Source organism: Lycorma delicatula, chromosome 2 (genome assembly GCF_047948215.1).
Source record: "Lycorma delicatula isolate Av1 chromosome 2, ASM4794821v1, whole genome shotgun sequence".
Lineage (NCBI taxonomy): Eukaryota > Metazoa > Arthropoda > Insecta > Hemiptera > Fulgoridae > Lycorma > Lycorma delicatula.
Genome location: NC_134456.1, coordinates 141286688 through 141306031, shown reverse-complemented (window position 1 = coordinate 141306031; position 19344 = coordinate 141286688). Strand labels below are relative to the sequence as shown.

The 19344-nt window shown below is 27.5% G+C and overlaps 1 protein-coding gene across 20 annotated transcripts in view; it reads left to right on the top strand.

The window, feature by feature from the left end:
• LOC142319274 (inactive dipeptidyl peptidase 10) overlaps positions 1–17853 on the top strand; it is a 362606-nt gene extending 344753 nt beyond the window's left edge. For all 20 annotated transcript variants that reach the window (XM_075356364.1, XM_075356358.1, XM_075356366.1 and 17 more), the window contains 7 exons: positions 279–508; positions 1792–1988; positions 4955–5225; positions 7566–7751; positions 9159–9316; positions 12826–13031; positions 16665–17853. In XM_075356364.1, coding sequence (XP_075212479.1) covers positions 279–508; positions 1792–1988; positions 4955–5225; positions 7566–7751; positions 9159–9316; positions 12826–13031; positions 16665–16778 — 1362 coding nt within the window. In that variant the 3' untranslated portion in view covers positions 16779–17853. The remainder of the gene's footprint in view (positions 1–278; positions 509–1791; positions 1989–4954; positions 5226–7565; positions 7752–9158; positions 9317–12825; positions 13032–16664) is intronic.
• Positions 17854–19344: the final 1491 nt, after the last annotated feature.

Genomic DNA, 19344 nt, shown 5'->3' with positions numbered 1-19344 from the left:
AACAGTGAAACACAGCAAGCATTCAACCTATACATGGTTTCAACAGATAAAAAATAAGTAATATCCAACAGTGTGATTCAGTAAGTTTTTGCAAAATATGATTTGTGTATATTTAAATGTCATTTAAAGCATACAGATAACAACACTCTTTGACGACTGTTTGGCAATTTCCTCACATTTTGGAGTTATTTAAATATTCATATTTTTCTGTGGATTTGGTACTTTCTTCAGAACTCCTTCCAATTGTTAATAAACAACTTATCAATAAATTTTTACAGACGCATGCAGAAAGATCCCAGGATGATGCATGGCTACAAATACAGCCACATCCAGTATTTTCATCAGATGGTGATAGCTTCCTGTTACTTGGTCCAGTTCAAGAAGGTGACCAAGATGTATTCACACACATAAAACATATTACATTAAAACAACAGCGTATAGCTGTCATATCCCACGGCCGATATGAAGTGATCAAAATACTTGGGTGGGACTCTGTAAATCATCTTGTGTAAGTAAAAGATATAATAAATTATTTGTTTTATAAATGTTAAAAAAGCATAAAAATTTGATTATACTGTTTTACATGAGTTTTGGAGTAGACATGTTAATGAGTTTTTAAAGCATTTTTTAGACTAAACAGAAGATTTAATCAAATATGCTATCATGTCGTGTTTATGAGTTATCTTAGTTTAAAGAACCTTATTATGTCATTTTTGAAGCATAATAGAAACGATCTATTATCTTGTACATTAGCTTACAAACATGCCTGATATGACTGAGTGTGGCTACTTGCAGAATATGAGTAAATAAAAGCTGCATCAAACATATGATATCATTCCAACCACAATTTAACTAATGAGTCATCCTAGAATAATGTTTGTCTCTTTGAAAACACCCAGTCTCTCAGCACTGGTGATTACAACTTGTGTACAGTAGTTAAATTGTGTGAGTTAAGTTATTATTTATTGCCCATTAGTTTTTCTAGTTAATCAGTTTCAGATTATCTTCATAAATTAATTAAGTGTTAAAATAGTTTTATCAGCTTCTACTCATAATCATGAGTCGGCAGATGCATTCATGTAAAAATTTTCCAAATGTTTTTCTGTTATGTCTGTGGTGAGTTTAGTCCAAAGAGTAAGCATAGGCCGATTTCAAAACTGATAAAGCTACTTTTGGACTTTATGAAAGTTGTCCACTGAGAGATCAAGATAACCAGTGGGTGCCACATATAAAATTATATTAGTTGTTGCATTAGGCTCACCAATGCTTATAAGGGAAAAAGGAGAATTTGCCTTTTGCTATTCATATGGTTTGGCATAAAGGAAAAGTAATGTATTAGTTCATAGATCCCAGTTTTCAAAAGTTTTAGGTATGTTTTGTTTTGTCTGTTGTAGTTTCATTATTCAAGATTTTTTTAATTAATAAGCAAAATAAAATATGAGTAATGAAATTAAATATAATATATTACAACATTTTTTATACCTTTAAACTTGATCACTTTAAAAATTTCATAGCGATTTCTGAAAGGTGTAAAACAAAAATGTGAAGGTGATAGAGAAAAATTAACTTCATTTTCAGATTTAGCATACAAAAAATAAAACTTTACTTACTAGTGTGTATGTTTCAAAATATATTTTCAAATTTGTAAACCAATGTTGTCTTTAGAGTATGATAAAATGAAAAGATAAAATTAAAATATTTTTAGATTCCTAAATAATAGCATGAAACTAACTTATTATATTAACTATAGATTAAATTTATTAAATTAGCATTATGACTTTTTTTTTACAGATATTACTTGGGAACCCATGAAGCAAAGCCAGGCCAACAACATCTATATGTTGTAAAAGACCCAGCTACAGATGAGCCGCTACATATTGAACCAGAATGTTTAACATGTGATACTAATCGTTATCTGTGGTCAAGTAGAAAGCAATATGTCAATTGCAGCCACTTCACAGCATTCATTAACCCACTTCGTCATGATGGTAGGTAAACACAATATTTAGTAAAACCAAAAAAACTCAGTTCCTGCAAAATATACAAAAAATGTTTAACAGATAAATAAAGAACCCACATATTATACAATTGAACATTTTAATAAGTACAGTTTTTCAAAGAACTTATTAAAAATAACCTCCAGTGAAGGATCTGACTACATGATGTATAATTCACTTGGATGCATCAAAATACCACATAATTGACGTTGTGCTTTTTTTTTATATTTAAGGGAAGCTGAAGCTGTTTCAAGTGGTCCTTTAGTATCTACAGGAAAAGTTATTTTTATAGTATTTACTTTAGCCACAGCACAAACAACAAATGGTTTGAAACAAGACAACATTCATCCTTAATACAAAAAACAGTAAGATTTTATATAAAAAGCGTGTTTTATGAGCAAAATTTTTGAAAAAGGAATTTCTAAGAGATATTTTGAAAAATATAACAAAAGTTAAAGAAAATTCATAAAGTAGTCAATACAGCCAAAATCACTTACTTAGATGTATAATCAGTCAATTTATTATCATAAGGTATTTTCATCACTGACAACTGACTTATTAATACTGTATTCCAAATAAGCTTCTACCAGAGATATTCATTTTAACAACTGATGTGGAAAATATAATTTCTTATGCAAGTCTTTTCTGGTGTTTATCAATTGAATGATTTTTGGAATAATCACTAATTAAAAATAAAGATGATTTTGACATGTTTATGACTAGCAAAGAAATGTCTCTTCTTGATACAAAGAACCTTTTGATAGTTAACTGTATATTTAGCAAATGAAAAATAAATAAAAGGAATGAAAAAATTTATTAAAAATATTTTTTTTTGCAGAAAAATAATAAATATAAAATAATAATAATAATAATAATACTAATAATAAATACAGAAAATAAAATCAGCCTCTTTTAATTCTACACCATTTTAATAATAATAAATAACTATTGAATATAGATTCACTTCTGTAATACAATGATAATACTTGTACATACATAAAAAGCCATCAATCCCATTAACAGACAGATCTGAAAAAGAAAAAAAAATACTGTATGATGTTTACAAAACAACATACTCTATACCCTGGTATCTGTTAGTAAAATAAATGACATTATTAACAAATCACTCTTTATAAACTACCTTATACTCTTTACAGATCTATCACATACATTTTAATATAAACTATTTTTATAATTATGTAATCATAACTTTTAAAATTGTAATTAAAATTTTGACTGTGCATTGCTATATTCTCTTAATAAAAACTTACCGTAACTATTGATTGAAATCTCAGTTTGAAATTTAATTGCAAGTAGCAGGCTTAAAAATGTGTATTTTAGATGATATGTACAAGATGTGTTTCAGCAATTTATTTGTATTTAAAATAAAATTTCATTCAAATTTTCTAGGAAAACTTTTCAAAGGGGATTCCACACTACTAAAGAGTGTTCAAAAAATGACGCAACCTTATGGAAGAATGTTTCCTTCTTTTGTTGCAGGTTTAATTGAGGAAAAATGGGTTATACAATGCAGCAGAGAATATTTATTGTCTCCCAATACATTAGATTGCCAGTTATGCCCAGACTCAGAGTGCCTTCACAGAAAAGTTTGGTGTAGATGCACCAAACAAGTCCTCCATCAAGCGGCTGTACAACAAGTTCCAAGACACAGGAAATGTGGCAGATGCAGACCAAAAGTGCTAATACCAGAAAAGTTGATCGACACAAGCTGCGTATTCTATTATTCACAAGAAGTCTGTGCAATGCCTATCTAGCCAGTTTGGTCTCTCCATTGGTAGTGGCACACGGCATTGCGCAAGTGTTTAAAAATGCATCCATGCAGAATTCGGTTGTTCATAAGTGGTTACCCGCAGACACTGGAAAATGTGGAACTTCCTGTCAGTGGTTCATGTCATCTGTAATGCCAGATGAGGAAGAACTCTATGACTGATTTTGGTCTGACAAGACATGGTTCTACCTTGATGGATACATGAATGCACAGAATTCACACATTTAGTGGATAGGAAATCCACATCAGCTGCATGAGTCTCCTCTGCACGGACAAAAAGTGGGTGTTTGGTGTGCAATGTCATGTACACAAATCTTCATGACATTCTTTAATGGCACAGTGAACAGTGGGCACTACATACAGATGGTGCAACCATCTGTATAGTGTTAGGTGTAATGTTTGTAAACATTTGCCTGTTGACCAGCTAGAGTACACATGGTTTCAGCATGATAATGCCATGATTCATACAGCCAACAACACCATGACTTTCTTGAATTAGTGTTTTCATGGCCAAGTGATTTTGAAGGAGTTGTAGCCCCCTCAGTCTCCTGATTTATCCCCTCCTGACATTTTCTTGTGGGGGGATACCTTAAGAATGCTGCTTACAGAACTCATCCTCACACCCTTCCCAAATCACAGAGTGAAATTGAATGATGTGTCACAGCAATTCCTCAACAAATGTTACAACATTTGTTTAAGAACATGCAATGTCATATTCAATTATATAAATCGAATAAATGGAATAATGGAGGTTTCAACACCTATTGTAACTTACTCATTTTCCCATAAGGCTGTACATTTGTTCATCTAGTGAGTGTAGCTTGGCATATCCTTGGTTAGCCAGGTCAAAATGTGTGAATAATTAGAAAACCAACAAATAATAGTGGCCAGGAGGTGGTATCAAGAATCCAAAAGGTTAAAATATAACTGGTCCAGACAGGTCTCGAATTGTCTATCTTACAAAGTATCTGTCTTACATCATGGATCTTTTTTAATGTAATTTACTTTTAAAAAACCATAACAAAGAAAAATATTTTCATGCTAATATAATTATTATTTTCAGATTCATTCTCTAAACAGCTAAAAACTAACCATCTAAATCACTCAACACATAATGGTAGAAAAACTTGTTAGCATTTTATAACTTATTAATTTTTATTTCTTTCAGAAGTGGAAGGAATGAGTCATTATGTATTACTATGTGATGGACCCGGTTTGCCTTTGGCTGGTGTTCATTCCACAACAGATCATAGTTTCTTAAAGCTATTGTTTGATAGTAGAAGTGCCTGTGCACCCAAATTAGACGCCCTTGCACTGCCAAAACTGAGGATATTTGAAGTACCTTTGCCACAAGGCAATCGTGCCCAAGTACAACTTCTTTTGCCACCTTCCTGGAGAGAAGAGTTAAGAGATGCTGCTTATCCTGTATTAGTTGAAGTGTAAGTATCTTATGTCATGAATCTTTTTTAATATAATTTACTTTTAAAAAACCATAATAAAGAAAAATATTTTCATGTTTACAGATGTTTTCATGCTAATATAATTATTATTTTCAGATTTAATAACATTATTTCCATTTTATAATAATTAATTTCAAGCTACTATAAAGAAAAACATTAGAAGTTACAGAATCAGAAATACTTTATAGTAACAACAGTTCAGTTCTTAACATCAGTATGAATAACTTCATTAAAAAAGGTGGTTATTCTAAGTACCACTTATTAGGATTAAATTACTCATCTAGCTCAGAAAAAAAATGAATAATTATTAAAAATACAATTAATATTAAAAATATTTTGCATTACTATTTATCAATATTTTTGTTATGTCACTATACTCCTAAATTCAAAAGCTCAATTTCTTCAACACCAAATAACTTACACTCAATAACTCATCAAAAACTAAAAAAAAGAGATTAGTGTTGAATGAATGCGAAGTATTATGAATGAAAAAGGAACTTTTTTAAATTAAAAGAAGCATAGCAAAAAATTCATATTAAATTACTGCTTACTGTTTACTGAAATAGTTTCTGTTTACATTAATCTAAATGTCCAGAATATAATATAATTCATACTAGATAGAACACCTGATTTTAATTTACACTGTGTGAATTTTTAATCATTTTTACAGCAACAATTAGGGAGTTGAGAACCAACTGTGGCTTGTCAGAACTCTAGACTTGACTTCTTCAATTATTTTTTCTGGAGTTATCTTAAAGCCAGGTTGTAAAATAAGTATGAACTTAAATACCCTATGACTTAAGGTCTAAGTACAGTAAGTTTGTCTCACAGCAGACACTGAAGAATAAAATTACAGAAATATGAAAGTTTTAAGGGAATTTTGTGAACAATACTTTTGCTGTAGAAATAGCTAGGTAAGATTTGAAGTTTTTGTTATATTACATTTTTTAGTGGCCACATATTATTATAATAAATTGCATTAAATTAAATGAAGAATTTATGAATGCATGTAAAATCAACATAAAAGAAATGTTAAATGTAATTTTCCTGATTAAGATTCTTAAATTGAAAGATATTACAGCATATTTTGTATCATTTTTTCTTTTTTTTCTTTGATGAATGGAAAAACCAATCTTATCTCACTTTTTTATATCCTTAATGTTATTTGTTGGTATCCAAATTTTTAACAATATTTTTAATCACTTCTTTCATACTCATTTGTATAACCAATATTTTCTTGCTTAGTAAAAATGTTAAGTTCCTTCATATTCTGCTCACAATTTATAATCACTGAGATATTTCTGTACTCTTTGCAAAGATATTTCCATTTTTGAACCATACAAAGAATGATGCTTCATTAGTGTCATTAAATTTTATACCTAAAATAAGTCAATTCAGAAGACTTATATTCAGTCATATAAATTGGTTTATTCAGTAAGAACTTGAAAAAGAAATACTACCAGTTTCTTTTTTTGCCAGATCTAGAAATTCTTTTCTACCCTCATTGCATATAAAAGTAATTGTTATAAATGGAACTGAATTAGGAATTGTAGTTCTCATTCAAAACCAATCGATTATTGCTTCCTTTTTAAAATCAGAACTCATATATTTATTTATCTGTTCTGTAACTGATTCAAGATTTTTATTTTGCCACATTGGTAGATTAGAAATTTCACTTTAATAAAGTTGACTAATTTGTCGTTTTAAAGCTCAATTTTCAAATATCTTAATAGCTTAATATCTTTATTTTTGAAAACTGAATAGCTACGTGAATTTTTTTTCCAGTTGTCAGTGCAAATATTCTTACTTACACCTTTTAAGTGAAAAAATTTATATTTTAATAACTTTCATATTATTTGTTTTGAAGACAAAGCATAATTATATTACTCTTATCTGCTCCCCTTCTTGAAGTTGTCCACTCTGGATGGTTTACACACCATCCATATTTACCCCACACTGAATTACATTATCACATTGTTATTTCAAGATGGTAATAATAAATTAAGAAACTATACTGATTTTTAATAAATTAACACAATTTACACAGTATTATGCTGTTTTTATTAAACTAAAAGACTTTAAAACCAGAAAAGTACATCTAAACAGTATCACAGCTCAAGACCAACCCTCATAAGTAAAAATACAAAAGTTTTAATAATGTCTTTTGCAGAGAATACCACTAGATAAGATAACAATTAGAGTATTAGCCAAATCATGTCAGTAAAGTTTGTTGTATTCATTTTTGGTGCTCCAAATCTTATTTTTAATAAAAAAAAAATTATCTCAAATTTTTTCAACAACAATTTCAATGTGTTATAGGAATGGTCGTCCAGGAAGTCAATCAGTAACAGAAAGATTTTCAATTGAATGGGGGACATATATTTCCAGCAAAAAAGATGTTGTTTACATAAAACTTGATGTACGCGGTTCTAGATCTCAAGGTGGTCGAACCCTGTACAGAAAACTGGGAGGTGTTGAAGTGCAGGATCAGATTACAGTTCTTAGGTAATGAAACAGTTTGTATACAGTGCACTAGTTTGAAATCTCATGTAAGTTATATTATTAAATAGAAAACGTCAATTATCCTTAATATTGTCAAAAAAAAATCTAATTTTTAACAAATGAGGTAAGTTAGTTACGTGTTTCTAAAGGTACAGATTTTTTTGAAAAATAATTTAACTGATATATATATATATATATATATATATATATATATATATATGTACAAATCTTACACTATTTTTTTTAAAATATTGATAGTTAATGTTGTTACTTGTTCCACTTGCACATCAAAAATAAAACTGAAATATTTTTTCTATCTGAAACCCATTTTACTCTTTCTCACATGAAACAAAACCTGTCATTTCATCTTATTACATTTATAAATAGAAATCTAAAACTATGCATACAAACATATGTAATAAATCATAAAAACTGAAATCATGTTTAATGTATTTCACACTTATGACATAATGTGTCAAAGAATAAATAAATATTGTTCTGGTTTCAAATGTAGATCAATATTATATTAAAAAGAAAAAGTATGGATGTATGAAAAAGTTTAAAAAAATATTACTTGAAGGATTTTTGGAAGTCTTAGCTTCCAGTTTATTCAATTCTAGATTATATTTGTGAAATAACAAATGCTTAGAACTTTGTAAAACCTGTAATGCCTTATAGTCTTAGAGGAAACTTCTAGATGATTAAAATATATATAAAATTCAAATGATGTCTACATTTTAACAACTGAAATCTCTGCAAAATTCAGACCAATTGACAGACCAGGAGAGTATAGAAAGTGTTTATAATATATTAGTGAAAATCTTTTTTCAAATTTCTGAATGTATAGTAAATATCTTCAAATATAAATCTTTCTGTTCAATTCTTGTTTTATCAGCTATCCATCTTTACACCATAAACTGAATTTTTTTTTTAGATAGTTCTTAACATAGTGATACTATTTTTTTGTCTCTGCTCATGAATATTCTAAATCATGAGAAATAAGAGTTCGTACAGTGCATTTAAAAAAAATTGCTAAAAAAAGTTTCTAGAAAGTTTACTTAAACATACATATCCTATTAATTTAATACATGTCAAAATGAAAAAATGATTTTTCCAAATAAACGATTAAATTTAAATAATCAACTTTAAACTTAATAAATTTAATTTATTAAATTAATAAGCTTCTTTCTCAGCTGGAATCAACATCTGTTGGGTACTCTTCCATAATGTCATTCTATCATTGTTAATCATCATTTTATTATTAACATAAAACAGTTATAATGTCTGTTTTATGTGTCTGCTGAAACTAAAAAATATTCAGTAAAGGATTTAGAAAGTGGGTGTTAATAAGGAACTAGGGTAATAAAAGTATAAAATTAATACAGATTTAATTTTTTTTATTAATTTCAGGTATTTGCTTGAAAATCTTAAGTTTTTGGACAAGACTAGGATAGGTGTATGGGGCTGGGGATATGGAGGTTATGTTACTGCAATGGTATTAAGTTCACAGCCCAAAATATTTAAGTGTGGAATTGCAGTTTCTCCTATAGCTGATTGGTTATATTACAGTAAGTATACTACATATAACTCACAACTGTAATGTTTTGTATAAATCACGTGTCTTACATTAAAATTAAAAATAAATTCTGACCTAAAAACATTCACTTTGCAGTCTGTTAAAACAACTGTTAAAAAAATAAATAATTTTTTTATGTAAAAAAAGAGAAAAGAGAAAACCATATAACTTGTAATTGCAGGATTCTACTGACTGGTCATACTCATGTTCTAATTAGTACTCATGAAATCATATGAATTTCGCAAATACTAGGTAATATTTTTAAAAATCTCAAAGTCAACCATTTTCAAATAAGTATTAATCCTGTGCTTTTATTTGATAAGCCATAACACTTGGTTTTACCTATTAAGCACTTCAGCCATAAGTTTCTAGCGCAGCTACCAGACAGAAAACAGAAACCCCGCCAAGATTAGTCTACAACCAGTCCTCCATTAGATCACTTGAATGTTGCTTACGCCCGAATTCTCAGTATAGACCTGAAGGGTTTGACCTATGTAGAACTAAAAATGGGAAAGAGGGATCAAGAATAAAGAATAGAATGAATCACAAGAAAAAATGCTTCAGCACTAAAATAGCTACCTCACAAGACAAGAAATCCACCAAAGGATTACTCAAGATCTGTCCAGACAGCAGGCACCCACTCAAACCACAATTGCTTGGAGGATTGGGATTTTTATTCAGAATAGGAACAGTAAATTATTAATTAATGATTCTTTTATTTGACTAGTTAAATAAACACAAAAGACGTTTCTGTTCACATGCTAACTGTTATGTAGCGTGTGGGAATCCAACCAAATTATAATTTATAAACATTCTCCAAAAATTGAGGTTATAAGAAGAGTACAAACAATTTGATACCTTCATAAAGATTCAATTTTATAACATCTATATAAACTTCATATTAAAACATTATAATTTATAATGTGATCTTTTTTCTTATTTCATTGCTGGTTTCAAACTATTTCTCTAAAAATGTTTCGATTGGTTTTATTTAAATTACCTCTTCATATTGGCTTTTATATTTTTAAATTTATAAAATGATCCTTCATCAGATTTTCATAATTACTTTTGTTATTTATTTTTTATTTACTGAAGCATATAATTTATGTATCTGGAAAGTTACATTAAAGAACTTTTTTTAATGAGTCCAAAAAACTTCTAATTTTTTTGATTTGGAAAGAAAATATTCAATGTCCAGCATTATGAATATTTCAGATCAACTGGGACAAGTTGTATGATACCTATTTTAAAACACTGTATGTAAGTTCTGTAGTACAGTAGTGTGCAAATTAATCTAAACAAGGAATATTTTGTTTATTTATGTTGTGATTGCACTGCTTGAACCCACCCATTCTTTAAGTTATCTGTATAATGTGAGGTTATTGTTGTTTGGTTATCTAACTATTTTCACCTTATAACTAATGTTTTGTAAAAGTTTACTTCAAAATCATATCATATGAACTTCAATAAAAGGTTTTAACATTACAGGAAGGCACAGCAATTCTCTCCCCTGGGCTCTCCTGTAAAAGTTCAATCATTTTTAAAAAACATATTTTTAGTTTTATATAATTATTTTTTTTACTTTCTTCTTTTCCCCACAAACTAAGGAATTGAATTTTAGAAAGAGGGATCATGGATTTTTTGCTTTACGCAGTCTCTACCAGTCACTCATGGGTTTGGCGGGCTTGGCATATTGATAAAACTATTCAGATGATGGAAGAAAGCAACAGGAAATCACATCAACCTTCAAATTTCCTGCTAAACCTGGATGGGATTTTTTTTCTGAGATTGCCTAAAACATATATGAGAATGGGTTAAAGCATATTGTCACAAACATTGTAATCGGATAAAATCAGATTGAGATTGGAAGCATCTGGCCTACAGAATAGCAGTTTCTAAACCACTTTGAAAAACAATTTCATAATATTGTTTTATGTTTTGCTATCCCCTTTGATGTATCATATGAAAAAGCTGTAATCCTGAAGTCTGGAGCCATACCATCAGAGCAAGTTCTCTGTCCACAGAACATCAGGTAAAGAATATAAAGATCAACATAGTCTGTTACAAAACTGTTTATAATGATTCTGTACAAATTTCATAATGATTTATTCTATTTTTTTTTATTTTAATCCAGACAAGTAACTTTTAAATAAAATGGAAATATTCTAAAACAAGTCAATTTTTAGGTATTTTTAAAAAATGTCTTATCTGAAGAATGTACATGGGTATTTTAATGCATAATTTTACACATGCATTTATGTTCCTTACAAGAACAAGATTAGTTGAATGAATGATCCAGCTGCCAGCTATCACTAAGACACTAATTTTTGTAGATGCTATAGTCAGGGTTCATGTGAAAGCATTATCAGAAACAGAAAATAGAAGTTTAAAAGAAATTTGGCTGCACACTTCTATTAATGTTTGGCCATTAACAAAATTAGTAAACTTAATTTGAAAGTATTACAAAATTTTTTTTATCAGGAACAATTTTAACTGCAAATCTTGGTATTAAGTCAAATTGTGAAAACAAAAATATAAAAATAGCGTTCAACTTATAATTTAAAGTTTAAATTAAAAAATCCTTTATTATAGAAGATTGTAACATACAAATTGTTAGATAAGTTATTACTTAATTAGTAATAAAAGTAAAAGAATATGAACAACTTTATTTCTATGAAGTTAAGTTGTTTATTTATTATCACAGCAACAATAGGAGTAAGCCTAATTACAGTTACTTTTTGATAGATGAATTTTGTAACCTGAAAATATCAAGCATGACTACAATTCAGCCCAGAACATTCTGGATGAGAGTCAAATATAAATACCACTGTGTCATGGAGGATGATGGAGAAAATCAAAAATAATAATATTTGATTTTCCATCAAATTAAAGAAGAAAAATGTACATTATAGAACATTACATACAAGTAATTATTCAACAAAATAAAAATAAATTATTTTAATTAAAATTTACATATTTTTCATAAGACTATGGTCCATCTTTCCATCTTATTGATTTTATTTTATTTTCAGGAAATAAAACCAACTTTTAACTTAAATGAGAAACCACTCTTTACACAACAAAATCTGTTATCCATCATTGACAAAAATTATTTAAAACTAAAACTTTTGAAACACCAAAGTAAAACATTTATTTTGTTTCAAAAGTTCATATTTTTTAAATAATATTAAAGTGAATATCATTTACTTTACAAAGCCTGAAATTATTACATACAATTTCAGGTATGTATACTTCATTAAGTAGTTGCTACCACTATTATCACAACTCTCACATAAACACTAATTGTACTTGCTTATCTATGCATTTACTACAATAATTTAAGTTCAACATAAAGTCAGATCTCTCAATAATCCTCTATAATGAAATTTGACTGATACCAGGCTTTGTGAAAGGAAAATTGGTATTTGTGTTTATTTTAAATAAATTTCCATTACAAAACAAAGCATTATGTGTATTTCTTTTAATCTTTAAAATATATAGATTCGGTATTTACGGAGCGAATATTGGGTACACCAACAGAAAATTTTAAAGTATATGTAGAAGCAGATGCGACTCAGAGATCAAAACACATACCAAGTGGTTCACTATACATGATCCATGGACTGGCAGACATATCTGCACCTTATCAACATAGTGTAGCCCTAGCACATTCGTTAACACAAGAGGGCATCATGTACAGATATCAGGTAATTTAGAGTAATTTTTTTCACATTTTATTTTATTTTAATTAAAATTTTACTAACTAAAATAGTAGCAGACTTAACTTCATAAAAATTAAGAAATTTTCCTTTTAATATTAACTGTTATGAGTATAAAAGACATTTAGTAATTAATATTTGTTTTTCTACTTTGTCAGAGGAACATCCATAAAAAATAAACAAATAAAAGAATGGTTATGGTAAAAAAGCAGTTATATTGCGATCCTTGAAATAAGCATTTCAAGCTGATATAAATATTGAAATATATAAATATTTCAAGCTTTACAAAGGAACTAATCCAGAAGGCATTGAATTAAGAGATATTTCAGGAAATATCTCTTGTTCATTTTGTATATATATCTTGAAGCAAAAACAAAGAACAAACAACCAAGAATACATTTTTATTATTAGATTTTTCTGTATTAATAATTTATTAAAATAAGGCAATAAATAAAAATACATGTATTAATTTTTTTTTAATGCTCCCAATAAGTTTAAAATTTAACCTTTTCCAAGCAATAAATAAAAAAATTATTATCCTTTTAACTATCCTTATTTATTTGTTTTCTTATCAAAAGAAAAATAACAATTAAAAAAATATATATATAATGATTTATTCAACTTGATTGTATAATTATCTTTAACTCAATCCTACGCTAATGTACTTACCTTAGGAATAAGTACCTTAGAATATTCTGTGCTTAATATATTGTAATACATAGTCAAGAATACCTCAGATAAGAAGTATTTTAGGATATTTGTACAAAAACTTTGTTTTTAAGCACATTTGGAAGTATACCATCTACCTCAGGAGAATAAGTTGAAAACAGTTTCCATCTTTTTAATGTCTCATCAAGAAAAAAAGTTTATAGTTTCATGATAGTTAAAAAGGCATTTTTAATAATATATACAATTGATATATCATGAAACTTATAAAAAGAATTTCATAATATTACAAAAGTTTCATGACATGTCAATTCTATATAATATTAAAAATTCCTTTTTCAAAAGACAATGTATAATCTGGTGAATTGTGCTGGCTGGAATTAGAAAATCTTACCAGTTTAGAAAAAGATTAGTTAGCAAATTATATTTACCACACAATTAATATGACAGTAAAATATTTACCACTAAACCAGTTTTAATTTTAGCTCCAGTAAGTAAAAACCCCATATTATTTTAATTATATTTTTGGTTTCAAATCATGATATTTATAATGAAATTTATAATAATGTTTAAGTTGGATTTGTCTACTCTCTTCAAAAAGTTCTAATCTACTGAATTTTTCCCCTACGTTTAAAGATTTATGGTTTGTCGTTATTAATTGTATTGTTGTATTGCATAGTTTGAATTCGTGTTCTTTGTAACATCTATGAAAAGACCAAATTACCAATTTGTTTGATTTGTTTGACAGATAGCTCTTCTCTTGGCTGTTTTCTTGTTAAACAACTAGAAAGGTTATTACTCTTACAGAATTGCAAATAATGCTATACCAGAATCTTACTAAAGCAGTTTTGTTTATTACCAAAACAGTAAAGTCAAGAAAATGTATAAGTTTTGTAAGTGAAGGCATGAAACAATAGAAATGAAACAATGTTGTAAATCAAAACAAAAAAATCTGATGTGGACACCACATGACTTTCTTGTACGCATATTAAATTACATATAAATATGTTTTTAGAATGAAGAGTTCAAAAAATTTTGTTTTATTAATAACTTTGATATTTTTTTCATTTTTTTTTCTTTTTATTGTTATTATCGAGTTATTATCTATTTAATTTTTTTTACAATCCGAGGTTAATAAATCAATATATTTAAATTAAAAAAAAAGGGAGATGAAATCTAATTGAACCGATTTACCTTCCCCTTGTAAGATCCAAATATTTCATTAATTAAAAGTTTATTTGGCTTTAACTCTGGAACCAATGAAGATAAGTACCACTTATGATATATCATTGAAAAGCTCTCAATGTGGGCTTATTACTGCAGTTAAGAAAAAGTAAAAAATCAGATATTTTGGATTTTGGTCTTTTTTGGATACTTTTGGTCCAGTCTATTGCAGTCAAAAGGGAAGGTGCACAACTAGATTTTTCAACAATCCTAAATCCAAAATTTCAAATTTTGTGGCTAATCGTTTTTGAGTTATGCGAGATACATATGTATGTACAGACATCACACCGAAACTAGTCAAAATGGATTCAGGGATGGTCAAAATGGATATTTCCATTGAAATCTGAATACATCAAAATATATAAATCTGAAAACTGAAATTTTATGCGATCACAATACTTCCTTTACTTCATACAAGGAAGTAAAAAATAATTTTAAAAAATATTTTAAATAAATAAGATGTAAAGAATGTGTACATAAACTGAAAGTAATCCAAATGGAAGTGTAAAGAATATTGAAGAGAGTAATATAGCAAAATACTGTCAAGTACTAACAACAATCAAAAGCTGACAATAATGAAAAATATTAGCTTTCATAAATTTCACTAGTTTGGCAATCTTGACTATACCATTATCAAAATAACACCATTTTATAAGCTATTTTTAGAATTTCCATCACAATCTCATATAATAAACATTTGAGCATCTCCAGTGCCAGAGGTAATGAGAAAACTGTGCATTAATTTGTTATGCCCAAATATAACCAGCAAGGTACAACTTCTTGATGGTTACATTTATGCATCTCTGATTTCCATCATAATACTACAATATCTTATATGTATTGCAATTTTTTGTATCATTCATAACAGGTAATGTTATAAATTGTAATAAGGTAATGTTTGTATTTTTTGTTAGTTTATATAGTCATTTGATATAAATTTTAGAAATGTATGCACGCACGCGCACACACACACACACACACACACACACACACACACACACACACACACACACACACACACAAAATAATAATAATAAACAATGCATACATAGAATCACAAATTTAAAGATTTTATATATGGCTTACAATGAAAAAAAACTTGATGCTAGACAAATACTCAGTAAAACAATTTGAAATACACAATTGCATTCACTTAAGAGTCTAACAAAGCCCCTTAATGTCCAGCTACAATTCAAATCAATTTATGCAAGAATCACAATTCAAAACCTCTCTTCTGCTCCAACCATTCCCTTCATCTTGATTAACCCATCCTATTACAGAAAATATATTTTAAACTGAAGATTGTTAACATATTTTATTTAAACTGAAGTTTGTTAATGCAATAGAACACTGAGAAATAAACTCTGGCTCACCAGAAATAAAAAATATATTGTAATATATAGTAATAGTTATAGTAGTATATTGTAATATATAATAATTGTTTAATTTGTAGTTAAATTATTGATCTGTTGTTTAACACAGTATTAAGTATCTTTCAAAATGAGCAAAAATAATGCCCTTTGAGTGTACTCCATTCAATACAAAAAACAAAAATCATCAAAAATCTGTTACATAATGATATTTCACTTCATTACTACCATTGAAACAGAACTAAAGAAATTCAAAACCTTAAAATAAATAATTATTTTTAAATCTAATAAAGGTATTGAATTTATATTTACAAAAATATATGTTGTACAACAAAAATTTAGTGTAACTTTTTATTTTCAGAGTTATGCAGATCAAGGACATGAATTATCAGGAGTCTTGGAGCATGTTTACAGCTCTATGGAAGAATACTTGAAAGAGTGCCTTAGCCTTGATGAAGATGAACATCAGCTATAGCCGACATAACAAAAATATGAAAACATTATAACATCAATAAAAACGATAATAATATTATGCGACAGACAAATAATAATTGTAATAATAACAACCATAACATCAATGAAGATCACTCCAGTACATAGATTTTTTAAATTACGTGAATTTAAAATAATAATAATTTTTTTGTAAATTTATTTGTATTATTGTCTTAACAATAACCAGTAATACTCTCTAGTTTTTTTATATCACAATATACTGTGATTTAATCAATTAATTATTCCCTTAAAAGACAACTCAATTTGTTTTTCTAACGTAGAATAGTTTTAATTGATAGTTAAATGTAATTATTTATTACAAATAAATAAATCATAAAATCAAAATTCTTTACCATTTTTAACCAAAAATATTTTCACTAGGCCTAATTTGCTGAAATATGAATAGAGTTCACATGTATATAATTTTTTATCTTGTTGACATAATAAAACGTTGACTACTCCTCCATTAACAATTTTATTGCTTATAGATGACATCATGGATTCAAAATTGTATTAAACTACTCAGACTGAGGAAAAGGCATGTTAATATTAATTCTTTATTCAACCATGATCAAACTGATGATTCATTCACAGTCAAAATTAAATCAATAATTTGAGTTTGATTGCATTTGATTCAAGGTCATAGAAATGAAACCAAAGAAGAATTTTTTAAATTTATTTTATCCATTTGTTTTAATGTGATTTTATATTTAAGATCCTATCTGTTAAGAATGAAGTACCTCTTCTATTAACTATTATCATGTAATCATGTAGTTTTATACTGTCTATGTGACAATCGCATATATGTACATCTTAAATTCAAATAGCTCATTAACATATTGACCATTGTGTTAATCAAATGTAATATTATATGAAATATAAACTACCAAAACACAGTAATTAGATAAGTTTTCACAGCATCCCGGATCTTTGGTTGATGTTAAATTCTATTAATTGTATTGTAATATATTTCTTTTTAAGAATCTATTATTTTAATTTTATTTTAGATTGTTCTTTGCTTTGAAATTTTTAAGGATATACACAATTGCTTATGCATTCATAACATCAGAATTTTAAATTAAAATAAAGTTTTTAAAAGAATTATTAATTAATGTAATTATAAAATTGAATACTGACTGAAGATATGGAATGCTACAAAAATCTATTCTTGGAAATGAATACAGTAAGTTTGACTTATCTAATTACTGTGTTTTAATGGTTTATATTTCATATATATCTATATAGTATATGTTTATTTAATACAATAAAAGAAGAATAATCAGTGAAGAAAGAAAACTAATAAATTAGAAAAATAAGCAAATTTTATATCATTCACTTTTGATAGGGTTTTTTTGAAAGGAAATATTTTCAGAACTATTTTACTTTATTAATTAAATCAGAATGCTTCTGTTCAGCTCTCTAACTACAGATGGTACCAGTTTTGATGTTGTTAGAAGAACTGATCGTATAGTATGAGATTTTTTCTGTAAATTTTCACATAATTGTAATCTTTATCAGCTATTTGTGCTCATTTCATATTGTTCTAATATACGGGGTATATGATTTTTTCCAGTTTGTGTTATAATCTTTGTACATATGAATTGTATCAGTAGATTGTTAAAAAAATGGTTTAAAAATATTCACTAAACAAACATAATCAAAATGTTTCATACTCTTTGATTTCACACAAAATATTTTCACTTACAAATAACATCACTTATAACAATGCCAATCAAAAACAAAAGGTGGAACAGCACTCTTGGTTTGATTGAAAAAGCAAGTGAAACACAGCTCAAAAAAGATCTTGCTATCAATAAAAGGAAATTTTGTATAAGTTTCTTATTTTTAGATTATGAACTATAGTTTAATATCAGAACATTAAAAAAATTAAAAAAAAAAAAAAAATGTATTCATGGTTTATGCTTTTTGATATTAAAAGCTAATGAACTTTTAGAACTCCAAATTATTCATCACACAAATATTATGTAAATACTTTAATAATATCCCATACAGTGAATTTAAAAATATACAAACTAGGTAAATTAGTTATTCCCATTATAAAAATATTATTATTTTCATATACTTCACTGCTGGTCTTTTTCATGATCAAGGTGGTTGTAGATTTGGACATTACATTAATCTGTTTCTTTGTGTTATTCAGTAGTAAACAACATCATTGAATTGATTATATTATTAATCTTTGTCTAGGTAATGTAATTTGCTTTTTTTTTCAAGAAAAAAAAATGTTGTCTTATTTAATAGTTCTTGTACATGAATATTTTTCTCATAAAATTGTAGGTATAAATACCAAAGTATTTCGATACCTTAGCATAACTCAGTTCCTTAAAGTTAATATTCATACTTATATAGTATGAAGCCAAAACTATCATTGTACCAGACAAAAATTATAAATATTGTATCAGTATTGAGAGACATGTAATTTGACACAGACCACAAACCTATCTGGAATAAACAATCAATGTTTATTAATTAATTGCTGTATTATGTGTCATAATTTATATGTACAAAATATTAACCCAGCTGCATAT